Below are 19,191 nucleotides of genomic sequence, written 5' to 3'. Positions count from 1 at the left end.
GGGTAGAATCAGAAGAGAGGTAGAAGTTCTTTCTGAGTAGAAATAAACCCTCATTACTGCAGTGGCACAGGGCTTAAGTAACTAGGACTTCAGTGATAAGCAGCGGTAATCTCTGATGGCTGAGCAGTCCATTTTCAAAATTTTTTTTCCCCAAAATACCAACCATTCTTGATGAATTTCAGGTTTTGTGATGCTTCCTGCTGTTCTCATGTTTGAACATGTGAAGGTCTTAAACATTCCTAGAAGGCTAATAACCACACATATTAAATTTATGCTGTTTTATTAGTTGTGGGAAATAACTAGTATGCTTCAAACAAGTTATGCTATATGAGTAAAAGGGGGTTTGAGATAAAATTTTAGTCCTTTCCTTCAGAATACTTCTATCCTTCTATCCTTGGCATTTTACACTTGCTAGAAGCTGGAGTTCCCTCTGATGATCCTTCATTTGCTGAGGAGACCCCAGCTAGAAACATTCATAATGCTTCTTAGTCTGGAAAAGGAAAATTGCTTGGTGTGCTCCTTGCTGCTCTGAGTCAAATACATGGCATTTGCAGTGTGATTGAGCTAACAGGGATGTAAGCGCATAATTTTCTTAACTATGTAATTATTGCCAACAGTTTTAAGTATTTCCTGTGAAAAACACTTCCTCCGTTCCTGCAGTGACTGAACTTGGCTTGCAAACACTTTACTTAGTACCATCTAAGGTAACAGCCAACCTGCCTAGGTTTCTCGGAATACTGGAGGGTTTTTAGATATCCAAAGTTGTGGAGTTGGTCAACACCCATGATAGAGAAAAGCCTAGTCATAAAGCTGTGTTCACAGTTGAGCAAGTGTATGTTCCAGATGTATGCAGGTATGGCTTTAACACATTGGATGAGATTCTTGCATCTTTTTTCACATAAACCTCTATGTATTTTTAGCATTGGAAGAATTAATATTTTTCAATCACTGTGAGTTCCTTAGTTAAGGATTTCTCCCTGCTCTATGAATGCTCTGTAAATGAATCCTTTCCAGTTGCTAAGTGTGTAAATATGCTGTTGCGATCAGCCGGTTGCATTAGATTATGTAACATGTCTTCTAGAAGATCTTTGTTTCTGGTGCCAATTTTACCTAGAACCTAGAATCTTAACCTGTCTTTGGTCTCATCTTTGAGAAGTGCCTATGGTCAGGTTTCCAGGGCCAAAATACCCCACAAGCAAAAATAAGATCTATTTTCTTCATCATCATCATAGTATTTTCAGAGCACTTAGAGAATGCAAAATGCAAGCCTTCTTTTATGTTGTTGCAGTTGATCCTGGACTCTACTGGTGCTTTCTGATGACACTAGCTTTGCTATTACTACTTGTCACTTCATATTGTCCACTGTCTTGGCATGATTTGACCTCTTTGCACCTTTTCACCACCTAACCTATTATCATTTTAGTCATTTTTTTAATTTCATTTTTTTTCTTTTCTCACTGCCCTATTGTTTTATTCCGTCCATCTGATAGAAGTATATAAAGATGTACACAGGCGGAGTGAGCTCATTGGCTGAGCAGATAGCCAATCAGCTTCAAAGGAAAGAGCAACCCAAAACCCTTCTAGACAAGAAGGAACTGGTAAGACGATGTACAGAAGATGATGCGTGTTTGTGATTAGATGTTATGTAGATCTGAAGTATTGTGAGTGTCCAGTTGTTACTACCACTGATGGAATCTGTAATAACTTTGCGAAAGACTTCATTTCCCTTTCCCCATCTGCCCTCACTCTTGTCCTCATTTTCCTTGCAAAATATTTTAATTTAATCTCAGTGTCCAAGAGCTGTGCATAAGCATTAGAGAAACTGCTTGTCACATTTATGAAGATGTGTTTGATCCACTGAGGCTACTTCGCATTATTGTTTTCTGGAGGAGATACTGGTTTCGATAACGTAGGTCTAAGAGTTGCTGTTTGAGGGATTTCTAATGGTTTTGGCTTTTTGTCATATGCCTCCTTCAGTCATTTAGTTCAAGGTCATAACTAACAGTACCGATGTCTGCTCTTCCAATTAGAACTTATTTTATTCCTGACCTATGTAGGCATGGCATCCTAGGACCTTCTTCCCTGGACAGTAAGGTTAGTTTTTGGTGTCCTGGTTAAACCTGTGAATAGTGTCCAAGAACTGCAGAATCCAGATGCTCCTGTATCTGCATCAATGAAGTGAAAATTTGACCGTGCAGTCTTGGTGAGGCTGGGCACATGCAAATTTAGCCATGCCTATTTCTGTCTAGGGCTCACTCAAAAAGGAGTTCCCCCAAAACCTGGGAGGCAGTGATGTCTGTTACTTCTGCCGCAAGCGAGTCTATGTGATGGAAAGGCTGAGCGCTGAAGGCAAGTTCTTCCACCGCAGTTGCTTCAAGTGTGAATACTGTGCGACGACTCTGCGCTTGTCATCTTACGCCTATGATATTGACGGTGGTAAGAGAAATTGCCTTTTTGTCAGAATTCTCTTAACTGTCCTGGAAGTCTGTCTAGTGATTTTGGCTCTTTCTTTGCTTAAAAATTATTTGGTGAGTTAGGGAAGAGAGTAACTTCCGTTGCAAAGATACCATCTCTCAAACTGTTGAAACTATATGGATCTCCTGCGGTCAGGTCATGCTGACGGCAAAATAACTGAGCTGTTAGGACTTTAAATTAACATAATAACAGCTGATAGAATGCAAAGAAACAAATAGTAGTTAGGGGCTTTAAAAGGCTTTGGAGGCCAAGTTTGAAGGCTAGACCCTTTACTCTTATTTCAGTACCGTCAAATGAGGAAACTCCTTAGTGTTTAATACCACTTAAGAGAAGATAACATGTTGGAGACAAATGCAGTCAGCTTTTTTTCTTGAAGACATAACTGTCCAACTGTCTATGTTTATTTTAAATGTACTAAAATAGGAACTTTATAATCAGGGGCTGTGATAATAGCTCGTTACAGACTAAGTTCTGTTTACATAGTGAAAAATAGAGCATCAAAGTTGAGAAGAGGTAAGTCAATGTTATGTATATAGAAGAAGTGTTGTTGAAATCATTACTGAAGATTCAGTAATGACTTTTGTTTTCTGTATCTGATAGACTGAGAAGGAAGGAATATGATTACAAAACCTGATGATGAATCAGTTAACAGAATTTAATGTGCTAAGAGTTAAGGGAAGCTTCAGATATAACTAACAAATCTGAGAAACCGGACAATATGGCAGCAGATTAAACTCAATTTATCAACAAAGTGTGCACATTGAAAGTAATAAATTGAATTCACATATCACCTGTGGAAAGTCATCTCCTCCTAAGAGTAGCAATGTGTTGCATTCTTTGCTTGAGCAGTGATTGACAGAAATGCCACATTTGCTGAAGAAAAATACAAGAAAGTATCTTAGATAAACCTTTATGTATATCAGCATGTATGCTTTTATTTTCTTCCATAGCTGCCATTTATCTTTACTGCTGTCTTAGTAGGAAAATATGTGCACAATGATGTAAAACTAGCGAGCAGTTAGGTGGAAAGGATTCTATTCTGGATACGGTGGAGTAGAAGCCAAAATTACAGGAGAAAAGTGTTAGTACCAATAGTTTTCCCCACTCATTGAGACAAAGATGAAGTAAAAATTATAAACTGATATGCCACAGGATGACACTCCAGAATATGCTACTGCAGACTGATATGTTGTAAAATTGATAGGTATCTGCTGCATGTAGCTAGGAAGAATCTTTTTGCGTATACTGGGTAGAATAGTGGCCATGGAAACAGCATCTAGGCTTAAGGGACAAAAAGAACCAAAATCATGTATTGATGATGCATTATATAATGACTTTAAGTAATGGACTTGCTTGGTCATGAAGAGTTGAGGAAACTTAGAATCATCAAACCCGTCTCCCAGTAAGGAATAGAAAACCCATTATTGCTTGGCCGGAAGGTCAGCAGACTTGGCATGCGAGCTTAAAGGGGCCGATGATAGTTTTGAAATCAACGTCTAAAAGTAAAAGCTTCATCAGTAATCAAAGTTAGGAAAAAAGCATTTTTTGAGCACTGCTGGGCATTCATGAGTAACTGAATATCTGATTATATGATTAGCAATAACAGACCAAGCTACTCTGTCAGCTGTATGGGCTGAAACAATTTTTGCCACCAGATTAGTGATTCCCTCTGCCAGCAAGTTTATGTATGCATTTATGGCCAGAGAGTTGTCAGTGAAGCGAGCACAAAGCTTGGAGTTTCAGCACGCTTACAGCATTGATTCTGAAATGATATTGCATACCTAACAGTTGTGTATGTATATGAAGCAGATATGGCCAAACAGAAATATGGGATATCCCATCTAATCTAATAATTGCAAATTTAGCTTATATTTCATTCTTGGTTTTCTTTGAGAGAAAAAATAACAAAGCTATACACACATTGTTGCTACTTGCCTAGCTGTTTGGACTGATGAACATTCTGCAGCCTTTTGCAATCAGTGTCCTGTTTTAGGCTTCACAGTCTGAGAATTTTTATGTAAGAGCTTTTCTGTTGTTGCTCTCTGGGGACAATTTGAAAGAGCAGGTTTTGGAAAGAGTAAATATTAAGAAATGGTTATTTAAGCAGAGACCTCTCGAAAGGTAGGGTTTGTCGCTTTTCCATCATAAAACAAAGCATTATGCAAATACCAGCCCAGAGAAACAAGAGGAAGGGGCAAAAGTCAGAATATAGGTTTGAAACACATTAGCAAAGTTCTAGGAATAGGGTAGCAGTAGGGGATGCTATGGGTTGCATATACCAAGCAGGATGCACTGGGTAGATAATTACGTGCCATTACTATTTGTATTATGGTATTACTAGTGCTGCTTTGGCTTCCTGTCAGTGTTCAGATATGGGTGAAAACCCATGTAGTCTTCTGGGGTGTTACTAAACCAGTAGTAACACAAAAAAGGTCTTAATTGTGAAAATGAATCATTGGTTGATTGTCCTTTCCACAAGTAGCCACTGCACATTTTTAGAGATGGTTCTTTGGGAGTTAATTCTCCTCTCCCACTTTCCTCTGCTGGTTGTATTCATTCTTGCTTTTTCCAAAAGTGCTTCTGCCAGCTTTTCATGTGATGATTTCTTTGTTCCTCACACACTGCCGCATTGTTAGCATGTGATACCACACAAGCCTCACAGCTTTGCTTTGGTGTTTGATAGGATTTTAAGCTAAATGGCTGTCAGGCACCCAATGGAAAGGAGGCTAGCTAGGAGGGGGAGAGAGGAGGGCTGGAGTTAAAACTTCAGTTAGTGTTTGCCTCCATGTGTAGTGAATAAACTAGATGGAGCAACGGGAATGGCAGCAGAAAAGAAGTTGCAATGAGGTGGACATTTATATTGTGCTAAACTGCTGTGTTGTCATTGCTGACCATCATTTGTGTTTTATCTGCAGGTAAATTCTACTGTAAGCCTCACTACTGTTACCGACTCTCTGGTTATGCTCAAAGAAAGAGGCCAGCAGTGGGTCCTCTGTCAGGAAAGGTAACTCGTTATTTTCATCTAACAAGTCATGTTAATAGGTTTTGATTCTTAACATTGAAAAGTAAATATGCTGAGTTTTCTTCAGAAAGTAGAAAAATTCAGAGTACGTCGAGCTGCTTTTTTATGTCATGAGATCTTGCAGTTCTATAAATTTTATTTAAAAGCAGATCCTTTAATTACCGCTTCTCTTTTCATGGTTCTTATTTTAAAATAACGTACTGTCCCATTCAGAACAAGATTTTGATTTGTTTTCTCCTCAGCTGAAATACTTATTATTCAGTCAATGCAGAAACTAAATGAATTATGTTACCAGTTTCAGTTTTGCTTTGTTTCTCTGTGGTTTTTCTTAAGATGAAACAAATTATTTACACTTCCTTTGAAACGTGAAGTTCTACCCCACTTGCATAGGATATGAAAAAGACCTGCCTTCCTTGCTGAAGTTTTTCTGTGTGTTAATGGGAACCTGCGTGGAAAGAAAGGATATCCCTTTTCCTATACTATCATAATGGAAGCATTTGTGCTTTAAATTTAGGATCAAGACCCACTGTATAATACAGAAAAGTCTCCCAGCTTTTTTCATTGCAATCCAAGGCACTTAATCTGGTTCCTCAACCCCCTTTTCAGTATTTTAGGGTACTCTGCCTGAGCAAATGATATGGTAGTCTCTTAAGTTTCATTAAGCTTGCATGCTACAAACTGTCCTTCCCCTTAAATTATATTTTCCTTTGTGGTAGTGGTGGGGCTTGTCTTTCTGCCTGTTTCTCAGGTTTAATTAGTACAAGCTGAAGCTGTACTCCTCCTTTTTGGAAGGATAGGGATCCATCCCAATATTTGTACTGTACTTCCTGCCAAAAATGAAGACTGAAAACGGTACTTCCTTGATTTCCCAGATGAGCAGGCTTCAGGGATCTTACTGCTTTGACTTTCTTGGATATCCAGCTTGTTTTCCAGAGCTTTAATAAAGCCATAAACTGAGAAGGAACATACTTAGTTCAGACCTTGCCTTATGTGATGATTATGGGGTGTCTTAATTGCGAGAGGGATGTCTTCCTAGTTCCACGTGTTGAGAACATATAGTCTCACATGAAAAAAAAAGAGTGTTGCTGGTACATTTTCAATTTTAATATGAATTTAATTTCCCCCACATTCTTACAGGACACCAAAGGACCTCTTCAGGACGCCATGGCAAGTGATGGAAGCGGACGGGCAAATACCATCTCCGCCTCAGCAGAGAGGGCCCCAGGTAGCTCCACTTCCTTCTTTAGCAGGGTGGTGCAGTACTCTCTCGGCCTCTTTGACAGAGTTAGGGTGGCAAGCCAGCGCCTGCAAAGCACAGTTTCCTCGATTGGGCACCAGGTAGCCCAGAACCCTTTGGACTCCTTTTTCATGTGTCAGCTGATGGCTTTTGGGGTTCCCTTTCTATATGTCCAGTCAGAAGTTCTTGTGCAGATCCTAGGGGAATTCTGTGGGCAGCCTGCTGACCAGTAAGAATTAATGTGACCCAACTTTATAAGCTGTATCATTTGTGTGATTTTGGGGTGCCGTGTGAATTTCATGCATTACATGAAAATCTGAATACATTATTTTGCACTGTGGCTTTGGGGCCTAGATGTTCTCGGTCCTTTCAATGGCATTATCTCAAAGAATTCCAGGAAAACACAGATGCTCAGTTGAGGGTCTTCTCTGAATGTGCCCAGATAAAGAGCCCTGGTCTGTAATGTATGCAGGTCGGTGTTAGTTAAAAGTTCTTCTGATGCACTGGAGTTACTCTCAAACTAGATTTCTGTGTTTGCCTGAATTCTGGGTGTGGTTTCTTGTTCTCCCAAGCTTCTCTTTATTAATCTGGTACTTGAACGGGAAGGATCTAATTATCTTTGGATTGTGTCTCCTTTGGAATTCTGGGTGTCTCTGACAGTTAATGGGATCGGATTCCTTAAACCTCTTCAATTTCATGGTGCTGGCAGGTCATGGTGCTCTTCCCTCACTGCCAGAATCTGTGCTGCTCATAGCCATGGCTTTGGGAATGGGGCGGTGAATGTGTGTGTCTTACTGTAAAGTAGTTTTACCTTTTAACTTGAAATTCTAATTCATTCTAACATGGGAGAAGTGTCTGTGCTACAAATGCTCGTTTGCCCACCCCCTAAGTGCTCATTTAGTGATGTCAGAAAAAGGAAGAGATCTGATTCCTAGTATCTGTTCTAGAACACTATGGATAAACTAAATCAGCTGCTTTTAGAGAGAGAAGATACTTAAAGCAACACTGTGAGAAAAGAATGTTTCACAGTGCAAGTTGAGAAAAGACCTTAACAACATGAGGCAAATAAAAATCATGCTTTTGTTAGACTTCATGTGTTATTCTTACAAGTGTTTCTAAGATTGTAACCAAGTGCAGTCCAACAGAAATTTATTCTTAGTGTGTGTGGTTGATTCTTGAAGTGTAGTTACTTTCATCGTTTCCTCTTTTTTTTTTTTTTATGGAATTTCCATATGGCAAAATAGAGGAAAGGGAAAAAGTATGGAAGAATGACATTTGAAAAATGCTGTGGACAGATGGGATAACTACAGCATTTTTCTGTGCAACTTGGGAGACTTAGAATTGCTCTCTCTAAAACTGAAGCAAGAGGGTTTTTTTTTTAGTTGGAGCATATTCTTTCAGATGAATGGAAAAAATATTTATTGGAGCATAGGGCATCTGATGAGAGAATAAGGTGGTTTGTGGAGTGAAGCTATTGCTGATGAGAAGTGGAAGAAGGAGAGTTTAGCTTTATATATCAATTGGTTTAACAAAGCAATTGCTGGCAGAAAGATTCCTTCCTCTGATTTAGTCCTTCCAACTGGTCAAATTTAATTACTCACTTTTATAAATGAGCATTCAGTAAATAGCATCTAAGTGACTACTAAGTAGAGGAAGCAATAAGCCATGGTTTGCTATAAACTTCTGTAAAGATGTTTCCATCTCTCCTTATATAGTGGTGGCACAATCCTGTGGCAGAACTATAGTATTTCCAGAGGAGTAACACAGAACAGACACCATTTTATCAAATGGCAAAACTTGAAATCTAGGGCTCCTTCTGTTTGCTTTCTGATTCTCTAAAGCAACGTATAACTGTAGCATTATTTTTAAAGCTTTTGGACCTTTTAAAGCTTTGCCTTTTGCAGTGCCCAAAGTACATTAGAATATACTCAGCGTAGCTGGGTCAAGCTAGGTCATCTTTAAGGCAGCGTATTGTGGTGCATTCTTGTGTGTGCATGACAGAAGTACATTTAAGGGGAGAAGATTGAGCAGTGCCTCTGCTGTTTTCCCCCTTTCTGCTAGAAAAATGCTGTAAAATGCCATTAGTGGATGAGATTCCATTTTCTTTGTGAAGTAGATTCTAAGTACTAAGCGGGAAGAGGCTAAATGCAATGCACTTTAAATACAAGCCACAGTGTCATTAAAGGCAGGTCACTTCTCTGTTAGTGTAACAGTCCTGTCCTGTAGGTGCTTACCAGTAGGTCCTGTTCTTGTGGGGTAGGTAGGTCAGGAAACATGTGATGTGTTTACAGTTACATATGGTTTGAAAAAAACAAACCAAAACAAACCCTTTTGCATTACCAAGCTTGATAATAGAGTGGAAGAATAGGATATTATTCCTGAATAATCAAAAGGAGTCTACAAGATTACATCTCAGTATAACTCCTGACTTTGAACTATCTGTGTATATGCTTTCTTGCAATTTATTATAATGCCTGTTTAAGGGACTATAGCCGTTCTGCTTTCACTGTAGAGTAGATAAATACCTCAAGCAAAAACCTGTCTGAAATGGAGATAGAGGCAGTGCTCTGTTTCCATGGCTCTACTTCACCCATCTGGTAGACTCATCTAATACAGGTCGTACATCTGAAAATGTTTGACCTCCCTCAAGGCAAGTGCCACCAAACGAAATCTGGCAATAACAATTTCAGACCCTGAGGTCTGAGACAATCCTCAGTAGTGAGGTAGATCTTGATGTGGAGTATAAGAAGTGTGAAATGCGCAGGCTTAATATTTGATGGAGATGTAAAGATAGCTTAGAAAGCAAAAGGAAGGTATACAGCAGAGCCATCAATTAGAGAATATATAAGACAAAAATCCCCTACTGTTCTTAAATTTTGTACCTCTGAGTTAAATTCAGCCCCAAGTTAGCAAAGTGCTTGTTCAGTGAGCTTTATGGTGACTTGTGCAAGGCCTGCTTTTTAGCTGCCATGGAATCCCAAATGGATGTAAATTGCATGAGTTCTCCCCCTACAATCACTGCCTCTTTTGCTATGCCACCAAATCTGGCGTCTTCTTTTTTAGCCAGCATAATGCTTAAAATATATTCAACCACAAAATAACATTCAGAAGGCTGGGTCAGCTGAGGTAAGATTAGCCACAACAAGCACTTGTGTTGTGTTACTAACCTGATTGGCATGTATTAACTTTGCTAAAAATGTCAGTCCCTCACTGGGTGGCTGCAGTCTTAGCTGGCATTTAATGTATTTTATCTGTCCCTTGTATTGTAGTGACGTTAGTTGCAGGACACAATCTGTGATAAGCAAGCTGAGGTTTTTTTAACAGTCAGCTAGAATCACCCTTCTTGTGAAGGTTTTGCCTGGTTTGCCAGAGAGCCTGCGTGCCATCTTATGTGGTGGTTACAGGGGATGTTCCCAGGGAGGTTATGGTCAAAGTGGCTCTTGCAATATAGATCAACCCATCAGTCTGGGAAGTGGCAACAAGCTTTTGAGTGATGGATGGCATTCTCTCGGGGGAAGGGAAGTTGGGGAAAGCTGTTACTGTGCTTTTGGTCCTGCTGAACTGTGGCATGCTTGTTGTAGATTCTGTAACCTTTCTCTGTACCCTGTCTGCCTGTTTTTCTCGATCTTCTGCATTTGCCTTTGTGCCCAAATTGCTGCTATTGGCAAGAAGAAAAAAACCAAACTTTGCTTTTCAACTGTCTCTCCATTTGATAATCTGTAACTGCTGTCTTGATTTTTTTTAATATTATTTACAGTACTTTATATGGTTTTAATGTGCTTTTAATGCAAATGCTGTTTTTCTGTTTGTTCTAAAGGTCTGTAAGAACATATTTCTGAACTTTCAGCTCTTTCTTGACAGATGGACTTGGAACAGTCTTTACCCCTATATTTATGATAATGCTCCTTGGGGTGACTTTAGCCAGTGATGTTTTGTTGTAAGATATTTCCCATTTCAGGCTTGTGTTCTCACAGCAATACGTTTCTGTCCCTGTCGGCAATAGGGAGTTCATAAAGGGAAGACCTGGTAGGGAAACTCATACTTCAAAATGTACAGCAATAAAAGGCAAGTAATGAGATCTTTGCAGAAGTTTTTTGACCTGTGAAAGACTTAAGCCAAATATAAGCCATAGTATACAAAACTAAAAAATGCAATACCAGGTAGAGGCACTAGGTCTCCTGCTTTAAAACCACAAAAATATATAGTGTATGTGATACAGGTATGCAATACGAAAAGTTAAAAATCTCCTATGGATGTGCCTTAAGTGTTTTCAAGGAGCAATGTTCTGACCAGAGCTCTTCAGAGTAGATTCTTAAACAAGTAATCTGTCATATATAGCAAGCTAAGTGGGACTTTAAATAAGGAAGCTCTTTTGCTGACTTGGAGAGCTAGAGAAGGGTGGCTGCTTCCTCTAAATGGCATGCCCTTTAAAGTAAATTATCTGAGCCACACTTTCAAAAGGATCTTAACTGTCTGTACAATTTTAATGAATCTTTATGAATGCATCCAAAATTATTTGCATACAATTCTACTTCTGTGTCTAAGAAAGTACAAATACCTTTTATATATGTTTCTGTATATAAATACGCTTCTTGTTCATAAATATTGCCTCTTTACGGTTCTCTATACATTGAACATGCCTTGTGAAAATGATTCAGATTGAAGCAATACTGTTTGCTTGTGCAAACAAATATATCTTCATGAAATCCTCCACTTGGTCACTTCTTTTATTATTCACATTTGGGTTTTGTCCTTGTTTTAATTTGGTCTGTTTTAAACACTAAATTACAGAAGATAGCTGCAAAATAATTCTGTGACATCATGTTTTGTTTGTGGTGCCTTCATTTTAGACCACTGAACTGTGCTTTTACAAAGACATCCATATCCCTTCCTGCCCCGCCCCCACCCCCCAACAAAAAAACCCCAAACAATACAAAAACCAAAAACCACAAATAAAGGAAAAAAAGTACATCCATATTTCAGGATGCACCACCAGATTGGGAGCAAAAATAATTCCTCTACTACTGTGCCTTGAATGTTGTCTGTTCTGTTTGGAGGAGCTGTGGTGGTCTGTTTTGCAGGACATGGCACATCATACTGAACCTTTTATGGGGTTTCATACAACTCCAAAGAGATCTGATGCAAGATTTATTTCTCTCTGCTGTAACATTTAAAATATAAACTTAAGAACCAGACCCTGTATTTTTGGAAGCTGAGAGTACGTGGGTTGCCCAGTTAGGACCAAGGTTCAGTGCCCAGTGAATCATCGCTTAATAGCAAGCCAGGAATCTCTGTTAGGATAAATGCTTGACTGTTCCCAGTCCATCATGTTCTTTGTCAGTGTTCTTATCAGGATTTGGGTGGCTTTGGCATAAAGTAAAGGAGAATGCTAAAGGACCAGTAATTTGAAGCCCAGAAAATTTGGAAATGCAAAGACATGATGGAAAGGTTATTTCTTCTAAAGAGTGGAGATGTAGCTGACCTGATAGACTTTCAGTGAAAAAGTTCTGAAAAGTTTTGGGGACCGAGGAGGGATATACAAAATAGCAATGTGCTGAGTTTGTGCGCATGGCTGGATCCTGCTAAGAACACTTTTTCTTGGGAGTAACTGGGCTCCCAATTCCACCTCTCTCTCTAGCTTTCAGACCTGTAGACTTGTGCCACTGGAATATTTGTTTATTTTTTGTATGTGTATATTCCAAAGGGTGATATGAATTTTTCTGGGCACTTTAAGAGCTTCATTGAATGTTTTTGTGTCTTAGAAAAATAGTATCAAGTTTGCGTGAAGGAGTTGAATCTTTTTAAATTACAGAATTAAAATGTCTGGGTTTTTTGAAAAGTGGAATCTGAGAAATGACCATTTTGAGATTGTTCCCCTCAGAAAAGGAGGGAGTGTGCATAAAAAGCTTGGTGACAGATAATGTTCAAGTGAGACAACTAGTGCTCAGAAAGGCTTCATGTCTCCATTGTAAAGCCTCTTTGAAGATTTTGATTTATGCAGTTGTTTTTAACCTGTTTTTGTTTTGGGGGTGTGTGTCTCTGAATTATGTAACACGTGGTTTTCCTGTTGCTGTGAAATCAAGACATTATTTGTTCAACTGTGTGAAATGCTCAAGGGAATAAATTCCAGACAAACTTCAGGTTTCTGAGTTTTTCTTTGTCATCCCCCTTCTCCCTCCACTGGTTCTAGGTGAGGGATGTTGCAGGGGATACTGAGTTGGGGGAGAGTGGAACAAATAGATCTGGCAAGCACAAATGCAAAAGACATTCTGGAGAGCTCCAAGGCAAGTGCCATCTGTCACTGCAAAGTGCTACTTTTCGGGCCTCTTCTCTATTATGGTTTTTTTAAAATTTTGCTGTTGTGTTGTGGTTTGCTCGGAGTGCAGGGCGTACACTGCACAGACAGCAAGACATACCGCTGTAGAAAAGCTGCCGAGGACCCCCCATACTAAATATTCTACTGCTGTGGCAGGGCTGGTTTTAGATGTGCTCTGTGTTGTGGCTTCACTGATTTTGGTTGACTTGGGAGGTGGTTTTGTGTGCCTTGCTGCAGGCCAGAGGTCTTCGTTGCACTCTGTAAGCAAGGCAGCGATACCCAGGCATGAGGGGAGAGGAGGAACATGGGTGAGTGCAAGGCAGTGGTTGGGAACAGGGAGGCATAGCGTTTGCGCATGGTGTGACAGGTAAGCGTCTTGGCAGGATTTGGTTCCTCCTGTTGGTATAGCAGCAGCTGTGATGATGGGATATTTTGGTGTCATGGAAAGGCAGAAAATGAGTAAATATGGAGCCTTGTAGCCAAATACTGTCTTATGTTCTAGCTGGACAGTTGTCTTCTCTGAGGAGAATGGCACCTGAGATGATCTCCTTTCCTCAAGACCGTTAAGAGACTATTCTGTTATGTTCTCACCATGACAAAGAGATGGAGCTGGATCATAGTTTTGAGCTGCATTTTCCTGTTCTCGAAGATATATTGGATTAGTCTGCATTAGGGACTCATTCTGTGTCTTTTCTCACATGCTTCTCATGCTTCCTACTGCACCATTGACAACTGAAAACTTGTAATAGCAGATGACTTTGGAGAGTCTAATTGTGAAGGATGTGTCTTCTCTTTTGGGTTTATTTGGCCAGAGTAGTTTAAATGGTAGCTTGCAGACTGCAACCGCAAATCAATTCTGCTATATGTAAGAGTTCCTTCTTTGGAGGAAAGTAATCACTTTATGCCTTTGAAATTGCCTTTTATTTACTGTGATCGGTAGTCCTGATTTTGAGTCTAAAATGGGCCGTCAGTTCTGAGGAGGAGCCATCAGTGTTCAGTGTAAAACTTCATGTGCTGGTGCCTGAACTAGAAATGTCGTTTTGAAGCACCACTCGAACAGCCTCCACTGATCTGTACTGGGAAAGCTGTTAATTTTGCAGCTACATATATGCTCTGCAGAAATCAAATGTTTGCTTAATGAATTAAAAATAGAAAAAAGAGAAAAGAAGGATGAAAGGAGGTGCATTTCCTGAGCTCTTCCCCATCAGAGGTGAAATCAGACTTCCTTGCTGAACCAGTGTAGGAGACATTGTTTACAGCTAAAACTTGGAGAAACCAACTATTTGTGTGATGGGAGAGCTCCCAGGCACTCTCACCTCATTCTCCTTGAAATCTACACAGATGCCTCACACTTTCTGTTTCTGCACCTGGGGTTCTTCTCTGCTCTCATGGCTTCTGGTGTTCTCTTACTACTGCCTATGGGAAGAGGTGACCTCTATATCCTCCCTCACTGGATGGGAGAGGGGTGCTGCCAGGGAACTGCTTCCATAGCGCTGAAACTCAAAAGTCACTTTTTGTTAAAGGCATTCTAGTTTTGTTTGAGAAACAAAACCGAATGTTTTTTGAGCATTCTTCACTGCCATCCTTCCTCCTTGCTCCCATTCCAACCTAAGATACTTACCTTAAAAAGATTACTCTAGGGGAAAATTTTTTCAGTAAATAAAGCTCCATGTAACACACTATGTCAAATATCATTCTTTTTAACCTTTGTTGTGCAAATAAAATGACCTGAAAATGAGGAAGAAAAGTAGACGGTTTGGGCTGGGCCATATTCTTGCTGAGTGTATGCGCCGCTTTGCCTGCAGTTCTGTAAAGAGGACACGCTGATTTTTCTGAATATGCTATCCTGGGATCTTGAATTACACAGGTTTGTCCTTCCATTGCATCTGTCATTTCTGAGGGTCTCTAACATTATTTGGGACTTGTAGAACTTGGTAAATAGAGTAAATATTGTCTTCCTCTTATAGAAACTGAGGTATCATGTACTTTTTTCCAGTTAGCAACCTCACTTAACGTCCTTAAAAAGAAATTGTACACAGAAAATCTTATGTGGCTGCTAACTAACATCCAATTATTTATCCCAGGACTGAAATTTACTATATAAATAGTAGTATATTGAAGACAATTTTTAGAAAGAAGGTATCATAATTACATGCATAAATCACTCAAAAAGTTTGAGGTACTGAGCCATTCACAAATGCACAGAAGTCTTTGGGCAATGTGGATGTTTTGTTTCCTCAAAAAACAGATGACTTCCACTGAAGATGGGCTGAATTAGCTTTACAGGGGTTTGGAAACTGCATTCTAAGATTTGAGCTTTTGAGAATAGTACGATGTTTTCCACCATGCATCCCAAAACAGCTTGCTTCATCAGAAATATTTTGGTAACAGTTTTTCCAAAAGGCATGTTGGCGTGGACCATCTCCTTTGCAACATGCACCGCTAGGGTAGTGTAGAAAGCCTGCTGCGAACAAGTTGTTTTACATTTTAGACCTGTTACACTTCTTCATCTGGTATGGTAGAAAGCAGAGTAACTTTCATACAGATTTCTCCTCTAATGTTCTGTAACAGTGATGAGAAAGTGTAAGGTACTTTTAAAATAACAACATGAATTAATAAATGTCTGTTTACCTCTACACCAATTAAAACAAGACAGTGATAGTTTTACCACCTGCTTGTGATCTTAAAATACAAGGAGAAACAAGGGGAGAAAACCAAACTTTAACCCAAAAAATCCAAAACACCCCAAAACCCCCAAACAAATAGAAATTATCAGAAGAGAAGCAATAGGTACACCAGAGTTGACATTGAACCTATTCTCTGGCTTCTGTGAAGTGTATTTATGGAGGAAGGTGGAGTAGTAGTTGCTGAGCTGATCCTGGCGATGTAGAGCATAGCTTGGGCTTTCTAAAGAAAACTGGGCAGATGCTCTTTAAGGATGAGATGGCACTTCTATGCTCTGTTTAGTTGCTTACATCTTCTCTCAAAAATGTATGTTTAGTCTGACATTTCTCATGTTTGCTGTCATCCCAGAAGGCTGTGTTTTCTTTTTTAGGAGAATTTCATAACTGTCCTTTCTGCTGTTATAGAAGTTTATCTAATGACTTGTGGGTAGAAGTGTTTAAAAATAGGAGTTTTTTACCCAAGAGATGTTTCAAATACTTTCAGGCTTGGGTAACTCAGTGATTTAAAACATCAGAACTGATGAGTTAAGTTATCTTTAATCAGTAATGTGCCTTTTGGAAGCTTTCTCTTCAGAACTGGGCAGATCATTAATATACCTACCTATATACCTATATACAAGAATTTTCTTAGTTTCAGAAAAATTTGCAGTAGGATGTGAAGCTCTGGATTGCTTGGAATATTCAGTTGCTTTATAAGTTATACAAGAGCATGTGGGATAAATGTAGGTAATAGAAAAGTATGCAACGGAATGAGGGAGCAGATGTTGATGCTTTTTTGGAATATATGGAGCTTTTACTTAGGGCAAGTATTTCCCTGTATGTTTTCCTGTAACTACCAGCCTCAGATTTCAGTCTGTTCAATTTGCAGCATACATAATCGTGATACAAATGATAGAAATTAAGTAAGGACATGGTCAGTATATAAATATAGTCTGAGATCCAGTAATTATGGAAATCTGTAGTATATTGGAACAGAAGAGATAGTGGTTATTAGCTCAGTAGTTGAAAGAAGATAGTCATTTGAAAGCTATGTTTTGAATCTGATCACAATTTGAACGGGAAACTGAAAACATTTGATATTCCACACTTTCTATTAAGTTTGATAAAATTTCTAGTTCCTGATTGGTGGTTGTTTAATGATCAAAACATCATTCAGTATCCAAGGTGGAACTGGAAGTACCAGTTCGCATGAAAAGTAGGCAATATTTGTATTGATAGATTCCTCTACTACTTTTAGATAGAAATGTCCTTGGTTCAGCTTTGTATTACTTGCACAGTGGGAATCACCTGTCTGATTCACCCCAGTGAAATGAGAGGTTCAGGGGTGCTGCTACATACGAGTGGCAAGAAATAGATGCCGCAATAAAAAAAATATATACAAAGTCTTATGTATTAGAGAAGGTAGCAGAGGCTTTCTGTCTAACAACATAAAAAGGGTTACTCATTGGATTATAACTGGACAATCAGTCTTAAATGTTAATTTCCAAGTTGATTAAAACAAAGAGAGTACTTCAACTAAAAAAGGAGAAAACCTCATGAGCCAAGGTCACGGTGATTTTAAAATATAGTGTGGCCTTTCTTACCTTCCCATTTTCTCCCCTGTCCTTGGATGTGCCTCATCCCAGGTGGTTCTTTGTGGTAACATACCTTTAATAGCTTCCAGGACAAAATTTATGCCTGCAAAGGAATGTTATCTTCAGCCAGATTATCCTTTAGTGCTCTTCAGCCTTCCCACACTCATCTTCTTTCAGGAAATGGAAACAAGGCCATGCAACGTATGATAGAGCTGATCAAAATACTGGGGAGAGCTCAGACATCTTAGATGATACCAGCGAAATGGAAAATGATTGGCAATATGTTACTGACTTACCAATATTCCTGAGCAATAGACACACCAATAATTAACAGACAATACAAATTGATGTAGGGATTTTATATCTCTAGTATTGGAAACCTGTTTGGGCAGCAGTAAAAGCAAAATCTGTACAAATGTTAAGATTTTCTGCCAGAAAAGATGCAATAAGGAGAATCAAGCTTAGTGTTCCCTGGGGCTTGGATTAGGTGACCTAATGCCTCTCTTCCCCTGTTTCTTTTCTCCACCCACCAGCTACAACACTGGAGTCTTTCCAGGAGTCAAAAATAGCTGTATTCCTGGATTATTCTATACCTCTGCTGTAAAGAAGACAGCTTTTCTGTATTGTTAAAGCATATACTGAGCTTTAAGCTTTCATTACATAATACTACTACTTCACACATCGCATATGAAAAACACCATCTATTTCTCAAACATGACTTTATAGTATAAGTTGCAGATGGATTTTGATTTGTTTTCAAGACATAAATATAAATTGCAGATGACCCTGAAATAGAACTGGTTAATTATATTCACTCTGGTTGCTTTCACTAAAGGCAAAGAAAGGTCAGATCAATCAAATTGACAGCTGTTTCTAGGCTTTGCCCTACTGATGTTGTAGGAAGCAATGTTTTGTCAGTGTCTGTTTCAACAATTCTAAAAGTCTGTTTTAACCAAAATAGCTTGGGGGTGGGAGAAAACATTGTAACATCCATAAGAATAACATATAAGTTACTATTTTTGTTCAGTAGACAGTCCAATTCACTTTCATAATTATGAAGAAGAAGGAGCTTCCACATTTACTGACAGTATCTGAGACATGAAGAACTTAATTCTAGCTGGAGGTTGTGGAATGTGTGGAGGAGGACTTACATCTTCATATGTTTGTTTCTGGGGTATCTGTTTCAGAATCCCTTGAATATTTTAGCTGGCAGTTATTCTCATACACAGTATAACGGTTTGGGGGGGGGATCTTGGGGTCCGCTCTGCTCCGATTGCTTTGGGAACCAGTAGATATTGACAGGAATCTCACTAATTTTTATTTCATGTGCTGTGAGCTATTGAATCAAGTAATGCTGTAAAACTTCTTGGTCAGCACTGGAAATAGCTCTGGTTCGTCAGTAACTCTCTGCTGCATACTTCTGCATCAGAGGATATTTAGACAAAACTCCTTTCTGTCAGTACAGCTTAATCTCCCCATTTCTCTCTTTAGGTCCCTGATTTACTAGGAAGACTTGCTTGACTGACAGTTTGAGGACTGAGCTTTGACATGGTAGTAGAGGTCTCGAGCATGCTGGTTGCTCAGTGACAAAACCCTTTTTCTTCTGGTAGGCTAGAAAAAGCTGCTGTTCTGCTCTGTGTCTGCTCCTTAGTTCCCTGGATTTTAAATGCCAGTTTAAGGACAGTTGAATTGATCCAAGTCCAACCTGCATAAGCCAATTTCTGTATGTGCAATTCCCACATCAAACTCCAAGAGCTTTGACTCAGTAGACCATAACTTCTAAAAAGCTTAGTTAGTTACCATTTGTAGTTAAGATTGGTACGCATGCATTACAGAAGAATTTTAGTAGGGCCGTCTTCAGGTTTGAGCTCACTTTGAATCCT

General features: G+C 39.2%; 1 protein-coding gene across 3 annotated transcripts in view; it reads left to right on the top strand.

Moving 5' to 3' along the window:
- MICAL3 (microtubule associated monooxygenase, calponin and LIM domain containing 3) overlaps positions 1 to 19,191 on the top strand; it is a 167,782-nt gene that overhangs the window by 89,493 nt on the left and 59,098 nt on the right. For all 3 annotated transcript variants that reach the window (XM_064458735.1, XM_064458725.1, XM_064458716.1), the window contains 4 exons: positions 1,491 to 1,598; positions 2,250 to 2,436; positions 5,391 to 5,479; positions 6,635 to 6,722. In XM_064458735.1, the coding sequence (XP_064314805.1) occupies positions 1,491 to 1,598; positions 2,250 to 2,436; positions 5,391 to 5,479; positions 6,635 to 6,722 (472 nt within the window). The remainder of the gene's footprint in view (positions 1 to 1,490; positions 1,599 to 2,249; positions 2,437 to 5,390; positions 5,480 to 6,634; positions 6,723 to 19,191) is intronic.

Source organism: Phalacrocorax carbo, chromosome 1, assembly GCF_963921805.1.
Source record: "Phalacrocorax carbo chromosome 1, bPhaCar2.1, whole genome shotgun sequence".
In the NCBI taxonomy this organism is placed as follows: Eukaryota; Metazoa; Chordata; class Aves; order Suliformes; family Phalacrocoracidae; genus Phalacrocorax; species Phalacrocorax carbo.
Note: the sequence above shows the minus strand (reverse complement) of the source record. Positions and strands in the feature narration are given on the sequence as shown.